At 39.1% G+C, this 19,829-nt stretch overlaps 1 protein-coding gene across 4 annotated transcripts; it reads left to right on the top strand.

Annotated features, from left to right (window-relative positions):
• The first annotated feature begins 120 nt into the window (after positions 1-120).
• Positions 121-19,608, top strand: LOC119722133 (arginyl-tRNA--protein transferase 1-like). 4 transcript variants are annotated; one of them, XM_038192175.1, is made up of 10 exons: positions 121-238; positions 1,411-1,474; positions 7,743-7,868; positions 8,879-9,183; positions 9,984-10,180; positions 12,254-12,382; positions 15,031-15,245; positions 17,085-17,184; positions 18,250-18,367; positions 19,253-19,608. In XM_038192175.1, the coding sequence occupies exons 1-10, from the start codon at positions 151-153 to the stop codon at positions 19,423-19,425; spliced, it is 1,515 nt and encodes a 504-aa protein (XP_038048103.1). In that variant the 5' UTR covers positions 121-150; the 3' UTR covers positions 19,426-19,608. The 4 variants fall into 4 exon arrangements, with proteins under 4 accessions (XP_038048103.1, XP_038048105.1, XP_038048102.1 ...); XM_038192174.1 differs by lacking the exon at positions 12,254-12,382 and adding an exon at positions 11,384-11,512 and having other exon boundaries at positions 122-238; XM_038192177.1 differs by lacking the exon at positions 12,254-12,382.
• The last annotated feature ends 221 nt before the right edge of the window (positions 19,609-19,829 follow it).

Genomic DNA, 19,829 nt, shown 5'->3' with positions numbered 1-19,829 from the left:
AAATAAATTTTAAAAAATCAACCAATAATTAAATATAATCAAGAAAAAAATGACAACTGGCTCCATCCATATGTGCGATAAATAGCAATGACATCATCGTAAAAGGGATGGGCAGGGTATTTCCCTTTAAAACTTCCGCTTTCAGACAAGATGGCGAACACGATAGTCGAGTACATGCACGAACATGGCGGCTATAGATGTGGTTATTGCGGCGGTTCCAGCACCAATTTTTCCCACGGTAGGTTTTAGAAAGGAGGGCAGTTAATCATAGAAATTAGTTGTTCATCTCTTTGTGAATGTCATTCAGAATTTACCTTGGTAAAATATTGGGAGAGAAGTGTTGCAACCTGACACCACCTCGGTTGTGTACAAAGTCTATGGAGAGTCAAGGAAATTTATAGTGCTCTATGGTAATTTCCATGGATTCCTAACAAAATTAGAAATATTTCTCAGTCCCAGATTCATGTCATCATTTTTGCAATGACTGACCTTCATTGAGATGATGTATGAAGAAAAAATTGGCCTCAATTTGCAATATCCTTTCCAAATATTGTTTACATGTCAACTTAGGCCGAATAAAAAAAAAAACATATTTCTCGTCCGGGTTTTTGAAAAAAAGGAGGACGCTGGGCTTTTTATTTCTTATTTTTTATTTGTTTCAAGATGGCCGCCATTTAAAAATTTCCTGCAACCGTTGGTGTTTCCACTGTTCAAAGAAACTTTTAAAATGAAAGATAAGTTGGACAAGAGAACTGAACATATTTACAGTGTCATTTAGACTTGTTTTGGTCTACAATTTATCTTCCGATGAATTTGTGGACTTTTTCGGTGTTTTTTTTACTGCATTTTTCAAGAATAAAAAATAATAAAAAAATCCAGGCGGACTCCAAAAAGGAAGCGGGCGGGGACGAGAAACATGGTTTTTTTTTTACTTCGCCTTAGTCATGTTTGTTAGTTTGACGGCTCCCGTGTGTAAACATTTTAGGCCCAGTATTTAAAAATTAAAAATGGATTTTATTCGGACATCAACCAAAATTGTGGATATGGGGTGGCTGAGGTTAATCTATAGGCCTATTAAACACCCGCAATTTATCTCATTAAAATACCGGATTTCTATCATTGATAGAAATCCATAAAAATATTAATATTTCAAGAAAAAAAGAGATGTTCAGAAATGTAGTAATTGTATTGTGTACAACAGTCAGTGAAAATGTGGAGTTGTGAAAACTTCTGAAATGTTTTCGAACAAACTTGGAAACGTTTCCCAGTCCCAAATTAATTTTTCCAACATGGTTATACATGGTTAACAAAAAAAGTAACGTGTCACTGTCAGATAATTTATGAGACATAATATCTTCATTTGATGGTGTCAATATATTTATTCAATATTTGTTTGCATGCATTTTATAGGAATGTGGGCACATTCTCTTAGCGCTCAGGATTATCAAGACCTCATTGACAGAGGCTGGAGAAGGTACAGTCAATCTTGGTCATCAATTAAGAACAACATTCATGTTAATCAACAACCAGGGTTTCTTTTAAAGAAAACAAACTTGAATGCATAGTTCTATGGAGTCAAGACCCACATTAGTGAGGTACATTAGTAACAAAAATGCTAAGGATCGTTACACAGTGGACAAAAGCACCATTTTTTCACCAAAGCATCTCCATGGTATACCTTTTCGAAAAAAAGACGGACGCAAAAAATTGGATGATGGAAAGGGCATGTATGACGTTATTATGACGTCATCAGCTAATTATTACATGAAAAAATATAAATTAATAATAATCTTCAGAACTGCAAGCATCTCAACAACAAATTTGGTATCAAATTAAAGGGGACAACAAGATCTTTCATTTGAGTGGTATGTCATTGGGATGGAATATAGTTGAGGGTGATTTTGTGGGTCAAAAAAACCTTTTTGGTCAAAAGACCTGTTTTTTCGGCTAAAATCATGGATTTTGGGTAGTCACTTTGACACCTGGTTTTAACATGCAAACAGTATGTGGTATTGTGAGATGTTGTTTTTAAGTCAGAGAGAAAGGCTCAAATTCTATGCCAAAAGATTTTTTGTAATTGATTATTAGTATCTTAAATGTTTAAACTTGTTCCAAAGATAAGCGGAGAAGTGAGGTACCAATAGTGATAAAATCGTGACACGGGTGGACAAAAGCACCATTTTCACACCAAAGCATCTCCATTATTTACCTTTTCGAAAACAAGGTAGGATACAAAAATTGGATGATGGGAAGGGCCATTTATTACATCATTATGACGTCATCGGCTAATTATTACACACTTATACATTAAAATGGAGATATTAGTTAGGAATAAGCCATGGATCGTTTTTTTTCATTTAATATACGTTTCTGAGATCAAGGAAAGCTGTGCAGTTACCAATTTTGTTCTTAGTTCTTTAAAAGATTTAAATACAAATAGTTTGATAAAATGAGGGATGTTTTCTAATTTAATGTATTATATTAAACATGTATGTACATGTACATTTGACTCTCGCTCCTATCCCCTGTTGTGATCAATGATTCGTTAAAATGCAATGTCTTACGTCATGATTATCTCATAAATGTTACCTCAGGAATGATGCCACAAGGCATTATTTTCCACAAAAGTTTCTACTGTCCCTTCGGCTCCGTATTCTACATCAACTGGCAATGGATTTATTGCCCTAAACCCTTCAACATTAGCCAGGAATTGAGCATATACTTCTCCGGCGTTACAATTTAAACCTTTTTGTGGACAACGTAGTTTTTCTGGTGTAGTTTGCATGCAGATAATGCAAGCAGTCCAATCCATGATGACTGTCCTGAAATACGATAGTAACTGTTCACATAAGCAATAAAAAGGTAGAATGTTCAAACCAATTATACGTTCGAATGTTGCAAAATAATACGTTTTGTGGAAGTTTGTAAACTTGCAAAGGTATATTTTACGCAAGATGAATTATATCTACAATTTCTACGAAGACTTCTGTTCATTTTTACCAAAATCTCTAATAATTAATAAACAAGACTACAGATGAAGCTTATTTAAAGATTATTTATTTGCACGATCTCAGTCGCAATCCAGCTTCGTGTAAACAAGAAAGGATAAACTACTCACACAGTGGACCTTCAGAGATGCTCTGCCCGTGTCACACAGAAGATGATGTCTGATGGATAGATGGATGGAATAGGATAGACGGTCCATCAACGACAAGGATAGTGTATTTAATCGAGAAACACACTTGTGCTTGTGCATCATGGATAATTGTTTGTCTTTTTCACGTCCCAAACTAAAAACCTTTACAAACTGCAGGACATGACTTGCTGCACTGGTATTGTGTTTGTAATGGTTACAGCCCGAAAGTACGAAGGTTCTCTAGTCCGAAGGGTCATTAGTCCAAAGGTTCGTTAGTCCAAAGGTTCAATAGTCCAAAGGTTCGTTAGTCCGAAGGTTCAATAGTCCGAAGGTTCGATAATCCGAAGGTTCGATAGTCCGAAGGTCCCATTAGTCCGAACATAGAATACGGTTAATTAATCCGAAGGTTCGATAGTCCGAATAGACGATAGGGTTCGATAGTCCGAATTGAGAAAAAGGTTCGATAGTCCGAATTGAGAATAAGGTTCGATTGTCCGAATGGGCAACACGGTTCGTCAGTATGACTCTTTGGACTATCGGACCTTACTGTTGATTCGGACTCTCGGACCTTACTGTCGATTCGGACTATCGAACCTTATTGTCAATTCGGACTATCGAACCTTCGGACTATTGAATCTTATTTTCAAGCCCGCTGGAACAAAGTTTTGCCAGGGGGTGCTGGAATTTCTAAAGGACGGACAAAATTAATGCTAACGCGGAGCACAAAGCCCTTACGGCGTGGCTTAAAGGGCCCCTAAAAGCTTTGGAATATTGATGCTCTGTGGTGCAATATGAGGCGATTCCTGGCCACTTTCATATGACTTTTTTAGCAAAGGTTTTTTTGAGATTATAAAGAAAATTAATTTTACTTTTTTGTTTAGAATATACTGTTGCTCTTATGACGTTTCTACTGTACTGAAAAGTCGAAAACCCTGTATTTTTTATCTCCATTCTTTGTTCCATTTAATTCTGGACAAAGAATTGTATCATTATGCATGACATCGCACGTAAATATTATTGTTGCTAGGCTGCTTTCTTACATTTAGTAAATTCCGTCGTGTATGTTTTTTTTCCCCGAGCCCTTACGGTGTGAGGCCACAGGGCCAGGGGCCTGCTTTAAGGCCCCTGAAAATGTTGGATTCTGGATGCACTGTGATGAAATATACTGAAGTATATACTTAAACTTATAAAACCCGAAAGGGTGTTTTTGGTTCAAGTTAAAACAAAATGGTTCCACTGGAAGCGGGTGAATTTCTGTTCATAAAAATATTCACATAGGCCTAAACGATGTAGCTCTTGATATATTTGCAGTGTTATTTGTTTGTTACAGGGAATGGCAAATATAAAAGACTAACAGACCAAATGCATCTTTATGTTTATGATCGGTAGGTGGCAAGTTTGCGGCTAGGCAAGGATTTATCGGTCTACTGAGTTTTTATGAGGAAAAACTTGCAAAGGGTAACACATGAATAGCTTTTTTATTAAAACGAAACTACACTGGAACTAGTTTCAATGGAAGCCCGTCCCACTCCTATTAGGTTGGGATGTGTGTAAACCTTAATATTTGTTAATGTTGAGTACAGAATGCTAGCAACGTCAATGAAACTTTTAAATGAAAAGAAAAACCTTCAGGGGAAAGGTATGAACTTTGCCCCTATTGAAAGAAAAACATCGTGGCAAGCATAATCAACTTTGCCACCATTGTCATGGAAAAGGTTATTTTTTCGGGTCAAAGCTTCCATAATGGCGGAAATATCATAGACATGTCATGATTTTAGATACATTGAGAGAAATATCGATTCTGCACTGCCTGAACATTTAGAAAATACCTCCTCCTGATATTTTACAGTGTTACTTTGTGCTAGACGCTCGAAGCGCTAGCTAGCTAGCAACGTCAATGAAATTTTTAAATGAAAAGAAAAACCTTCAGGGGAAAGGTATGAACTTTGCCCCTATTGAAAGATCGAATGAAAAAAATTGTGACAAGCATAATCAACTTTGCCACCATTGTCATGGAAAAGGTTATTTTTTTCAGGTCAAAGCTTCCATAATGGCGGAAATATCATAGACATGTCATGATTTTAGATACATTGAGAGAAATATCGATTCTGCACTGCCTGAAAATTTAGAAAATACCTCCTCCTGATATTTTACAGTGTTACTTTGTGCTAGACGTTCGAAGCGCCGCGCTAAGCCGCGGCAAAACTAGAAACGAACAAAACGAGGGAGATATTTTTAGAGCAAGCATAATGTATAGCGCAGCGGCGCAATTTCAACGTCGTAGAACACTGCTGGCTGGAACACATTTTTGCCCGGGAGTAGGGGGTGCTTAAGCATATTTCAGCACCCCAATCCAAAAAGTTGGGGGTGTTGCAGCACCCACAGCACCCCCCGTTCCCGCGGGCTTGTTATTTTCGTCTCGGACTATTGAACCTTCGGACTGATTAACCTTATTCTAAATTCGGACTATCGAACCTTCGGATAAATAAACCTTCAGACTGATGAACCTTCGGATTAATGAACCTTCGGACTTTTGCATCAAATGTTCGGATTAACGAACCTTATTTCATTTTCGGACTAACGAACCCCCCTTATGGAAATTTTGTGCATTTGAACTATCGAACCTTCGGACTAAAGAACCTTCGGACTATTGGACCTTCGGACTATCGAGCCCCCGTTTGTAATACATTGTTAAAAGACGTATCATCACCATTTCCGGCCACTCTGTTAATCTATTTCAGGTTACCACGTTCCTTTCTGTCTGGCTCCTAACCCATACCTCATTACCCGTAATATACAACACATATAAGAATGTTACGTCTTCCAGCTATAGTAAATGGTCAAAACAAATGGACGTGGTAAAGACCAAATTCAAGGAGCCGCACAATGTCACACAATTTATTTTCTGCGTGACAAATACCGTCATTGTAGCACTTTTGTCCATAATAAAAAATGCTTAGATTTTTCAAGAAAATTTGAAAATAGTGACGTCACTGCAACAGCAAATCAGCTTATTGTTACTTTTAAGTAACAATAAGCTGATTTGCTGTTGCAGTGACGTCACTATTTTCAAATGTCACTGATTATATCACTCTTCAATTCCCTGACCCTCAAAATGTCAAATTAATTACTTGGAATCTCATCACAACGCTTCACGACCTTATTTTCTACAATTAATTACTGTACGAACTTGGTAGTATATTGTGACGTCATTACTACGTCATAAAGTACCCTTCCTGTCATCTGATTTTTTACATCCTACCCTATTTTTGATCGTAACACATTGCCAAAGCATTGGTGAAAAAATGGTGCTTTTAAATACCATGTAACGATCCTTAGCATTTTTGTTACAAATGTAGTTCGCTATAAGATGCCTCACTTTTCCGCTTATCTTTGGAACAAGTTTAAACATATTTATGATACTAATAATCAATTACAAAAACTCTGGCATAGAATTTGAACTTTTCTCTCTAACTTAAAAACAACATCTCACAATACCACATACTGTTTGCATGTTTAAACAAAGTGTCAATGTGACTACCCAAAATCCATGATTTTAGCCTAAAAACATGTCTTTTGACCAAAAAAGTTTTTTTTTGACCCACAAAATCACCCTCAACTATATTCCACCCCCATGACACACCACTCAAATGAAAGAGCTTGCTGTCCCCTTTAATTTGATACCACATCTGTTGTTGTAATGCTTGTAGTTCTGAAGATTATTATTAATTTATATTTTTTTCATGTAATTATTAGCTGATGACGTCATAATGACGTCATACATGCTCTTCCCATCATCCAATTTTTTGCGTCCGTCTTTTTTTCGAAAAGGTATACCATGGAGATGCTTTGGTGAAAAAATGGTGCTTTTGTCCACTGTGTCACGATTTTTTCACTAAGGTACCTCACTACATGATTCCCCTTTATGTATTTTATATAGGTTCGTTAGGCAACCCATTTCACTGTAAATTTGTTTTTTCCCTAAGGAAAAGAATTTAGTAAACAGACGCCACTTCTTTGGTTGTGTACAAAGTCTATGGAGAGTCGAGTGCATTTTGAAATTATTTTTCTGACAAATTTGGAAATGTTTTTCAGTCCAAGATTCAAGTCTTTTCAACATTTTTGCAGTGACTGACCTTCATTGAGATAATATATGATGAAAAAAGTGCAATATCCTTTCTAGATCCAAGCTCTTAAAGGGTATTTCAAGGGTCAAAATTTTGACTCGCAAAAATACAGCTGTTGGATGCTAGTCATGACTCCTGCCACACATGTTCCAGCAATGCATCACATGCTGGGGACGTGCACGAAACAACTTATAATTATGTACACACAATCGTAAAGATAAAAAAATTGGCTATTTAGGACGATGTGCCCCTCTAATGATACCTGTATTTATGTCAATCACAGTAAAAAGATCTTTGATTGAAGAGAAGGAAATTTTCCTGAATTCCTTTCTGATGATTTCAAAACAGTTTCATGTATTTTATACAAGCTTGATTATAATTTTAACTGATAGAATACAGAGGACTAGCGAAACATGAAACTGCCCCAAAAAGAAAAAAAAATCTTTGTTTTAATTGAGATTTGATGTTAACCTCTTCAGGAGTGGACGTTACCTATACAAGCCCTTGATGGACAAGATGTGTTGCCCATGCTACACCATCAAATGTGCTGCGCTGGAGTTCAAACCGAGCAAGTCACAGAGGAAAGTCATCAAGAAAATGATACGGTACATGAGAACCAAACAAACAGACAGGCTGACAGACGGACAGACAAACAAACTAAGAAAGTGAAACACTAACAGAGTTGTAATGACTCGAGGCCATGACTCGATTTGAGTCCTACTCCAGTCACAATTTTTGGTGACTCGACTCGACTCAAGTTCCTAAGGGTGAATGACTTCGACTCAAATCGAGTCACTGCGAGCAAATGACTTGACTCGACTCGAGTCCCTCATCAGAAGACTTGACTCAACACGAGCGAAGGCTAATAAGACTCAATCCCAAAAATAAAAGCTAAACTTTGCGAAAAATATCTGCATTGACTTACCATGCAAAATTTATGTTCGTGTCACTTTGTGAATACAGTACTGCGGCCGCTTGTCGTGTACAAACATACAACGTGTCACAGACTCCCACCTCACGGTTCTGGAACGCACAAATACTATCCAGGAACCGGATTTTAAACACATTTTCCAATTCATTGTTTCATCTTTGGCTTGGGGCGATTTCTTAAAAAACATCTTGGATTCGAACGCCTGGTAAATTTATGCCCTCCTTTTATAAATTAAATAGATACATGCCCACTTTTAAATAATCGGAAAAAGTTTTGTATAAAGCAATTTGGTTTTGATGTTGTCAGCGATCAGCAAAAAGAATTCTAGATCTGAAGCCAAACTAGATAAGACCAAAGTTTCACTTCTTGTTAACTGTTAGAGATACAAATGAGTTTCTCTCTTGTCTTTATTTGTTATAAAGTGTTTAAATATACGTGACTCCAAGGGACTCGAGCTAAGTGTTTGACTCGACTCGACCTTTTTGACCTAATGAGTCGCCTCGACTCGAGTCAATTTTGTTTAAATGACTTGACTCAAATCGAATTAGAAAAATCAGTGACTCGTTAATACAACTCTGAGCACTTGTGTTAGAGCTCCAAACCTACACAATAAATATTTCATATTTTGCAACATAGAATTCTATTTTAAAATGTTAATCCCTTTATTTTGCTGTGATTGAGTAGGTTCCTGAGAACTGGGGAAAGGCCGAGTTGCAACCCCAAACTGTCAGAAGATGCCGCAACAGATGAAGATGGTGATGCGTGCCCAGGAACGTCCGAGCATCCAGCTCAGGAAAAAGAACTGAGAAAAAAGATGACAGAGGCCTCAAGGATCGTAAGACAAGGCCCTGCTGATGCTGCAAATCCAAAGACGGCAGCAGAAACTTCTGAGAGTGATCAGAATTCAGACTCGAGAACTGGCGAGACTGAGAACGAAGTGCATGACCAACCAGCAGCAGCAGCATCAATGAAGAAACATCCAAAACCAGGTAGGAAGAATGAAGCCACGTGCCTAAAGTTTTTTTTTCACACGACCTGTGTTGAAATCACCATGGGTCCACTGTAAGCCAGAGTTGTATTGACTCGAGTCAGTGATTCGACTCGAGTCCGACTCGAGTCACAATTTTTGGTGACTCGACTCAACTCGTCACAATGGGTAACTGACTCGACTTGACTCAAGTCTTTGCCAGCAACTGACTCGACTCGGCTCGAGTCCCTCATCAGAAGACGTGACGCGACTCGAGTCCAAGGCTAATAGCACTCGAGTCCCAAAACATTGCGAAAATATCTTTGCGGTGACTTACAGTACACAGCTATTTATGTCCAAGCACTTCGCATTACCATCAAGTTGTAGCCACTTATCGCGGACAAATATATGCAGTTTCACAGACTCCCACCTCGTGGTTTTGTAATGAAGAGCACAAACTACTATCCCCGAACCAGACTTTAAATGCGTCATCATCAGCTTCGTGCAATTTCTTAAGCCCTTGATGGAACTCCGGTTAGATGTAAACTATTCATAAGATGGAATTTGCATCGGGGTGATGTAAATCAATATTAGGTTTTGCCCTTCACAGATGTATAAACACTGTATACTCAGTGTGTTACCTCCCAAGTGAAAGTTGGTAAAAATTCACTCGGGTGGGACTCGAACCCAGACCTCCTGCTTTCTAGTGCAGACGTCTTACCACTCAACCACCGAGCTTACGGGATCGGTTGGCTAGTTCGAATCTGATGTACACTGTAAACTGGTTTCACCTTTCCATGTGTTGTCATTTTTTTTTGTAAGGACATGGGGCAGACCCATCGAAACCACCGTGCAAGAAGGCCAAGGAGCTCAGACACCAACAAAGACTAGAACGCCTATCACAGACGGGTACCGAGGTACCACTAGACGACAGAAAAAAGTCAAATGAACCCAAATCGCTGGAAGAATTAATCCAAGAAGTGGAGAAGGCATCACATGGCTGTAAGCATAAACTAGAGGTACGTTACTGTCATAGTAAGTAGATTTTCAAAAACGTTTGCTATTTCCCAGGTTTGCAGCATTGCTAATGTTGCCAGCATTATGCTTTTGGGCGTGATCCCTGGCTACATGGCATATACGTGTTTATGGCTTCTGACTAGCGCCCCTTAAACAAAGACATTGACTAGTTGGGGGACCGCCAACATAAGGCTGGATAGCTCAGTGGCTAGAATACTGGAACGGCAATTCGGAGAACGCAGGTTCAAATCCCACCCCCTCAATTTCTTTGTTCAACTCTAAAAAGATTAAAACAATATACAATTGTTGCCTGTTGTGATGGGGTCCATGGTGTTTTGTACACCCGAGAATGCTGAGGGTGCCATTTGCACCCGAGGGTGTACAAAACCCATGGACCCCAATCACGGCAGGCAACAACTGTTTTGTTATACCATGGTAATATTCCAAGCGTCTGAAATTGTGGATTTCCTCCAGTTGCCGTGCAGTAATAGCGGAAGTATTATTTAAAGATCCGCGATTACTGCACCGTGAATATTCGCACAAATTTTTTATTCATTGCACATGAACACAAATTAATTTCCCTTTTCACTGAATAGACCAATCCATTAATCCCTGCCCCGTTACGAGCCAATCACAGCTGCGACCATGTTCTATGCACACGCGTCCGTCCGACATGCGTATGCGCGTGTGCGCGCTGTCTGAAGCCTCTTACCCGGGCTATTTCTATTATACAAGGCGATAGAAACAACACTTTCAACAGTGGGGACGATCAAGGTAATGTCCCCCGTGGGGTACATCACTCATGTACCACGGGGTGTACCCTGACACCATACATACGTGTTTGTGGCACATCACTTGCTCGGTTCTCGACCAATAAAACATCACGATCTATTACCAAGGTATAACAATTCACTTTGTCAGTTTCCCTTTGTTGTTTGTCCGATAATACTTTGCGTAGAAAAAAATGAGGTTTTGCCTCGCCCACTATGCAGGGAGATTGCTTTTCTGCCTGTTGCCCGCTAAGCGGGCGAGAGGTGCACCACTTTGCGGGTGAGTCGCCCGCTTCAAGCCGCCCAATGCAACAAGAGTGGTGCAACAACTAACTTTTTTTCAGCCATATTCAGCACAACTTTAAGTTGTTTGGCAACTCCATGAAATCTGCCTTTGAGTCACAGTCGGCTCTTTGTTTTTGTGTGAATGACCAGATGAGATACGTGAGATCCAGTCCCATGAACCCTCAATTTGAGCAAACCTTCAAGGAAAGCTACGCCGTGTACCACAGATACCAAGTCACTATCCACAAAGACCCGCCCAGTAAACTGTCCGAGAAACAGGTAACATAATGTGTTAAAGTGGTTGGACTCCAGACTTGTTTCAGATTTCTGTTTGTCTCTGGCTATCCTCTTTTCTTGCATCTGTTCTGCTTTGTTTCAGGGGAAGAGGTCAAAAAGCAAAGGTCACAGGTCAAGTCATTTTGAAATTAAAGGGGCATGTCATTAATGGTGAAGTTTTTTTGGGGGGTAATGGGAAAACAAGATGAAATTAAAACAAATTTCAAAACAGAAACGTCTGCTTTGAAGAACTTCAACGCTGACTTTCTCATGCTTGGTTTCATTGTGCGAGGATTTTTCTCGTAATGTCTTTGCAAAATCTGAGTCGATAAACGTTCAACCACCTTCACATTGTGTTCCCTGGCCAAATTTCCAAAACAAAAAGTCCCCAAATTATAATGTTTCACCAAAATCTTGCCAGATGATTGATGGAATACTGACCTTGGCTTTTTGACCATTTTCTCCTCTTTTCCTACCCCTTTATTATCCCTAATTTGTGTTTTTTCATTTTGTTCTTTTTTGTTGGTTTGTTTTGTTTGTTTTATTTTATTATTTAATCTTTCATCCTTTCGTTCTGCACACTTCGTTTCTTTCTTTCCAAATCTGCACATACTTTTTTCCCTTGCTATCATCTGCAACTTTTTCCATCCTATTTTTGTGATCTGTGTGTCAATGTCCGACCACCCATGTATGTCCGTGTTTGTCATCTGTCACCTCTACCCCCTTGTCTGTACTGGAGACCAGGTTAAACTGGTCCGTTCAAGCCCAGAGAGCAGGCAATTCAAGGACACGTTTCGAGAATCTCATCAAGTTTTTGCCAAGTACCAAAAGAAGATACACAATGAACCTGACGATGAATGTCAAGAAGAGGATGTAAGTTTAAAAAAAAAAATCATCCAGACCTCCTAGAAAATGGAGGATAAATTTATTCTAAATTCTCAGTGGAAAGAATACTGAAAACAGAATATGAAAACAGGTTCTAGTCTAAGTATGATAAGACGTTATCACAAAAGCACGCAGTAGTGGCATCTTGACGTACTTAGCAATGCACAGGGCTTTTGATTGTCAACTTTGTAATTAAGTGGAAAGATGATTAGGGCATTCTTATTTATGTCTGTGGTTCTCGTATTATTTTGCCTCTGAAATCGGGAAAATATGAAGAAAGCAGAATTAAGTAGCACCAATATGGATGGTTAAATTAAATGATGCCAAGTGCATTTTGTCTCTAGTTTTGTTTACTGCAATGAAATTATCGTGATTTTATATAACTGAACAAAATGATTAAGCCATCTTTTGCAAGGTCTAGTTGACGTCATTATACAGGGTGAGTCAAAACAAGCAGAACCCAAAGCCAAAAAAATATATTTTCATATTTAATCAATATGTAGCACCAAACATAATAATGACTGGAAAGCCAATTTTATATGCTACTTTTAGATGAAAAAAATACTGAAATTGCTCAATCCGTTCAAAGAATTTCACCATTTAAACGCAATGACCCTAAAACCTGTTTCGTCAGCAAATTAGCAGTTAAGTGTGTATTCTGACTGTTTGGAACAACAAAGAAAATGACACAATACTTGTTTCAACAAATGTCAACAACTGTAGTACACAATATCTTAAACAGCCCTGGTTAGGCAAACAATAGATTTATAAAATCCACTTTTTTTTTAAAAGACAGGCCTTCAAAAGGACTTTGTTGAATATTTTTGAAGACAATTGTGACGACGATTCGTGAAATCGCATTTTTGGACGAAACAGGTTTTAGGGTCATTGTGTTTAAATGGTGATATTATTTGAACGTATTAATTTCAGTATTTTTTTCATCTAAAAGTAGCTTATGAAATTGGCTTTCCAGTCATTATTATGTTTGGTGCTACATATTTTGTAAATATGAAATACAATTTTTGGGGTTTGGGTTCCGCTTTTTTTGACTCGCCATGTATCTGCACCGTGCAGCTCACTTTAAACATTTTGGCTGCGCAGGGTGAGTAAAAAACAACGAAACCCAAATGTCGGTACCATTATTGTAGTGAAGTTCTGCATGTAGCACTTTCAAAATATATGAAAGCCCAATTGATAAGCTTGCTTTTAGTACAAGAATCATTCAAATCACTCATGTACTTTTCAAGTTACGGACGTTTAAACACAACCACCGTTTTAAAGTTCTATCCACGGATCACAAAAGGGTATTAAAGTCTTCTTTCAGCAAAACGAAAACAAATCACAGAGGGATGTGTGTGAATTGTTTTCGGTTTGCTGAAAGAACGCACACATTTTGTGTGATCGGTGGACAGAACTTTAAAACGGTGGTTGTATTTAAAATTCGTTAACTTGAAAAGTACGTAAGTGATTTGAATGATTCTTTTACTAAAAGAAAGCTTATGAATATGGCTTTCATATCCTAGATTTTTGAAAGTGCTAGAAGCAGAACTTCAATAAAATAATAGTCCCGACATTTGGGTTTTCGTGTTTTTTGACTCACCTGTAGTGGCAGCCATGACTTAACACTAAAGGTCAACTATAGACCCCTGATATGATGCATGTGATAGCCAGCACCCTGGCATCTTATAGGATTGCATTGGTTGATATACATTGGTTGCTATACGCTGAGCTTCAAGTAATTTGATATTCTTTTTAAATTTGTTCATTAATAAACATTTTTGTTAGTGGGGGTCCCAGACGGGGGCGGCAATAATAAAAAAGGTTGTTCTTTATTTCTTGGGTCTGGAGCCCAAAATAGGGTTGGTCAAATGAGGACCAGAGACCAGAGAATAAAAAAGGGTTGCCTTACATTTATGCTAGTTCAACAATCTTGACAAGTCTACAGTCAGTGTACATGAGTTTGTTTCTGCATTCAATAGGGGACTTTGAACAATAGAGGACAATAGGGTCCCCAATTCCAGAAGGTCCTCAATTTGGCGATGCGTACAAAACATATGGGAGGTCTTCCTAAAAAGTTACAAATAAAAGAGGGACAAAAGGGGGTCCCCGATTGCAGGCAAATACACAATTGTCTGAGTTTGTCCGACTATTATAAACCCCAATTCTTGATCGAACTAGCTTTGAGATGCAAAATGCATTTGTTTTAAGCATTGCCTCAATTTGGCGTTTCACAATGCAGTGCGCCACCAAGAGTTTACCAGGGAGAGTTCATTTTTCCCAGTACATTGTGGGAGATGGTCGACAAAATGCAGTGCGGTACATTTGAAATTGTTAGTTTTTCCGGTCAGTAGTTTCGTAAGCGTATGATTGAGTATCTGTTTGCCCGTTTCTTTCTTTTTATCAATGTGGTGTTTTTTTGTTAGGCAGCAGAATGTCATGCCCAAATCTATAACAAATTAGCTCAACTTGCATACTGATATTCGTTCAAGTGGGCCGTGCTTTGTCGACCATAAAGTTGAAAAATGGACTCTCCGTGGCAAACTCTTGGTGGCGCACTGCATTGTGAATCACCCGAATTCATGAAAGATCCCTCAAAGCCTGACGTTTTTATCCATTGTCCTTACTATTTTCTCCAGTTCAAGAGATTTCTGGTTGATTCCCCATTACGAGAGGAGAATCTACCTGGGGCCCCGGAATGTGGATACGGTTCCTTCCATGAGCATTTTCTCCTGGATGGTAAAATCATTGCTGTCGGTGTCTTGGATATCTTACCTAACTGTGTCTCGTCGGTGTACTTCTACTACGATCCAGACTATAGTTTCCTCTCGCTGGGTACATACTCCGCACTCAGGTATGTTTAAATTAGAGGGCGCTCTTAAATGTGCTCTTGAATCTGCTGTTATTGGGCATTCATAAATACCTAAGACGGTTTACGCATTCCTATTGGTCGAGAGCCTGTCACGTGGCCGGTCTTAAACGGACGATAAAGACATGGCTAGCTGGTCTTAAACACTTTTCCAGTGTCACAATAAAATGTGGACTCCTAAAAATCCAGTGCCTCTTATCGTTTCATTGGTTGAACGTTCACAATCCTCACGTAGGCATGCGCAACACTACCAGGGAGTCAGAATTTTATAGTTCTAAATTCAAAACGCAACGCGCCAGGTGCGTTCTGCGCGACATTGCGCAGAACATGATACGCGCGCGTCAATCTCCATAAAAGGGTTGCTTACATCTTACTCGCCAGCTGAACGCTCCATTATTTTGCAAGAGGGATGTTTCAAAAAGCATAAAGTGAATTTGTTGAACAAAATCGGGATGTTTTGAACGAATTATATGATTTTTTTTTTACCGAAAAGGTATTTATGAATGGGAATAAATATGTGCTCTGTCGGTATTTATCACTCTGTTTAAGACCACTTAGAGTCTGGGTGCTGATAATTACTCTCGCCTCCGGCTCGGGTAATTATCAGCACCCAGACTCTAAGTGGTCTTAAACAGAGTGATAAAAACCTCTGGAGCACACATTTATTCCCTTATTATATAACACCCAAGTAAATCCTTGTCATTTGATTGGAGGATTGTAGGTCACGCGTCATTCTTTAATCAAACCACTGCATGGCCTAGGTCATAAACCGTGCATTTTTGGTTCCATTCACCGTGCATTTTTCGTTCCATCCCTTTTGATCTATTGCTCGAGCACGCTAGACCAAAGATCGTATAGCGCCGCGCATGCAATCTTTGCGCTAAACCACATCATGCGTTTTATACAGCAGTACAAAACTTGCCTTTGAAGCGGGTGCAGTTACAAACTGAACTTGCCTTGTAGATTCTTTTGCATTAATTTAAGAACTTAAGCCCGGTTCATACTTCATGCGAATGCGAAGTGAATTTGACATCGTGAAACATTTGCTGCGAAATTCGCCCGAGTCAAAATATGTTCAACTTTTACAAATTCGCAGCTAGAAAAACTTGCCCTGACGTCACAAATTCCCGTTCGCTTTCCCGCCGAACCGGGCTTTATGGCATTAATTTTCATATTGTAAATGTTTTGACTTTTAAACCTTTGCTAACTTTGAACAAGCTGGGGAAAAAAGTGGATGCCAGAATACCATGTTGTAAATTTTGTTTTTTTATAGTTTTATCCTCCAATTGAATGACAAAAAATCTACTTGGCTGTTATAAAGAACTAATAATAAATTGTTTTGCAATTGTTTCGCCTCGTTGAATGGAACATTCCATCTTTCAACTCATGAACAATTCTCACCATTGCACTGCTGGTCCCAGAGGGCCGGCCTAGTGTTCACTTTGCACCTATCTTAACTGACTGACTGATAAACTGACCGACTTTCACTTGTGACAGAGCTGGGCAGTGCTATCATGTAGGACACCAATGAATGGGCCCAATCCAGCCCATGAGCGCACATTATGATTTTCAATTGATTCAGAAAGGCTATTCACTGGAAGTCCTTTCACGCATCTGTTGCACGCAATGGGTCGGATTCAGCCCATTGCAGGGCATTCCTATACAATAGCACTGCCCGGTTCTCTTCACCAGCCAACAACCAATCTATATCACAAGGGGCGGGGAGCCAGTCAGTCAGCAAGTCAGTCAGTGAGGAAACTTGCTTCTGTACTCTGCTTGCGTTTTCCCTGGTAATTTTTTTCCCGATTTCATGTTTTTTGACAGGGAGCTTGAGTTTCTTAGACTTGTACATCAAGAATCACCCAAGATAGACCACTATTACATGGGCTTCTACATCCACTCATGTGACAAGATGAGATACAAGGTAAGGACAACAAAATAAACACTGGAATATAAACATTCGGTTGTACTCTTTTCATGTTTTTTTTGTGGCCGAAATGGTTGTCTTACATTATTTACTTTTATAAAAGTATCTTCAAATACGTGTAAGTCTGAACTTAGCATGGGATCTGATATCACACAGGGAATTGTCACTTAAGTGACATGCATTTTATACGGCGCATGTCTTATTTCGACTGTTTGGCGAAATTGGCTTTAAAAAAACGATGACTTGATTCGAAACTGGAATTATGTAGAGCCAAGGCAGAATATGGCTGCCATGTAAGATGCAAACAGGGTTTTTTTTCAACGTGTTCTCTATAAAATGTAAGACATTTTGCGGACAAGACCTTGAAATATGGCTAGTAAACAATATTAAACGCTGAGTTTTAGCGACCTGTGGACGAAAGTGCACCTTTAAGTATAGGCTGAGAGACGTCAGTACAAATATGGAGTGGCTCAGAGTGGTATGGGAGGAATATTATAGCAATAAGGTAAAATCTGGACTTTTTTCGCCTCGTGAAATGGAAAAGTCCAGATTTTACCGAGCGATAATAGTCCTTTCCTTTCACAATTTAAAGCCACTCAACATTTATTTTATATAACTGACATAATTATAGATCCTTGTCATTTGATTTACAGTGAAAATGAACTTCTATTTCAATACAAAATTGGTGGGAAATGTATTTCTCTCTTCCAAACCACCCCTTCACAAAAATGTTTGAACCCAACTCTGTAGCCACTAGCTCTTGGGAACAATACGCGCAACGCTCAATGCGCACACCAGATGCATTTGCACACCAACACTGTGCCATGCAACAAGGATGATCCTAACTGTGGAATAGTATTTCCCATTCCCCATGGGCGAATGGGACTTTTTGAGCCCCGGCGTGAATGGGAGCAATAATGAATGTCGCGTGATGTGAGTTCCACCAATAAAATGACAACAATCTGTAAGGCAGTTATAACTGACATCTCTCACTGGACATGCTGCTCTTGAGATACCAGAAAGCCAATAAAACAATGTTTTGATATTTCTTTGCATTGACAGGGTCAGTATCATCCATCATTTCTCCTGTGCCCAGAGGCGTACACCTGGTGTCCTATTGAGTGCTGTCGTCCTAAACTAGAGGCTAGCAAATACTCCAGATTGGACGAAACAGACGCAGGTATGTCCTTCATATGAGGGTTCTTGGGTTTTTTTTTAATTCAGATTTTAGTCCTAATTACTCCGGCAAGCTCGGTGGTTGAGTGGTAAGACGTCTGCACTAGTAAGCAGGAGGTGGTGGGTTCGAATCCACCCGAGTAAACTTATGACTTTTTTCTCGCAAGCCCGCAGAGAGCATGGAGTATACAGGGTGGTGCAAAAAAAGGAAACCCACTTTTGACGGCAATTTACTTGTTGAGCATATTTCAAAAGTTAGATTTAATGGTATTAAAATATTGATCGTTAAACAGACGTGACGAAAAAATTATTGCAAATGCATATTTAGTCTCTGAGATATGGTAGTTTAAAAAATTCATGTGCCAAACCTGCTTTGTACACATACGGCTTTATTCCATCCGCTTGACTGAGCTCCGGAGCTTGGTTTGAAGATAAACAACACTAAGCTAGACTTACACGTGGACAACAGTGATTTTAGGGACTTGTATTATAACACTTTTCTTGCAATTTTTTAAAGATTTGTTCACTACGTATGGTTGAAGAGCCATACTTCACTACATTATAAAAAAACACAGTTCAAATAAGTTAAGGACGTAGGTTAAAATTCCTGTCAAAAGTGGGTTTCCTTCTTTTTGCACCACCCTGTACAGTGTTTATAAAATACGCCAGCAAAGGGTAGAACTCAATATAAAAATAGATTGGATTGTAACTTAAAAAAATCATGTGTTATTTGTGTATGTCTTTTTCCCCCCAAGTATTTTTTCTTCTTGTGCATGTTCTGTACAAAAGTATCGTTAACCAATGTGTTGTGTGTGCCTTTTTGAACGGCTTTTGCGTATCTTTTCTGTAATATTTTCTAACAATTCTGCACTCTGTTGTTAACACGCAGTCGATGCACCCGTCAACCTGCCAGAAGTCAGGATACTATACATGCAGATGGCCATGAGGTACTCCGACTATCGAGGCTTCGCGCCCAACGCCAACGATGACGAAGAGGTGTCGGAGTACGCTCAGTTTGTGGGCAAGAAGTGTGCAGGAAGGATACTGCTGTATCGACACTGAACGCACACAAAAAAGGCAGGTTTCTCATTTCAATTATTAAGAAAGAGTTTATTGGCTCTGTCCATGCACAGAGGTGGCGTTTTGTGACCACTGGCTATATCCACTGATCTCTATTATTGACTGGATAGCTCATCCCCATTACACCATGCATTAAAGGGAAGATACAACATTTGCAAACATCAAAAAAAAAAATGAAATGATCAAATTATCACGTAATACCTTACTGGATTGTTAGGGAAGGACAGTCTAAAGCATCCTGTAAAATTGTGGCTCCTGGTGTGCTGACATTTTCAAGCAAAATTGTATTTTGCCAACGCTGGTCGGCCGACCAGCGTTGGAGTTCAAAAACTGCTCCTATTTGTTTCATATTTACCTGTGAAGGAGTACAAGCCCGCTAGACTGAT

The sequence above is a fragment of the Patiria miniata genome, unplaced genomic scaffold, assembly GCF_015706575.1.
Source record: "Patiria miniata isolate m_02_andy unplaced genomic scaffold, ASM1570657v1 HiC_scaffold_14, whole genome shotgun sequence".
Lineage (NCBI taxonomy): Eukaryota > Metazoa > Echinodermata > Asteroidea > Valvatida > Asterinidae > Patiria > Patiria miniata.
This window is presented reverse-complemented; position numbering and strand designations above follow the sequence as displayed.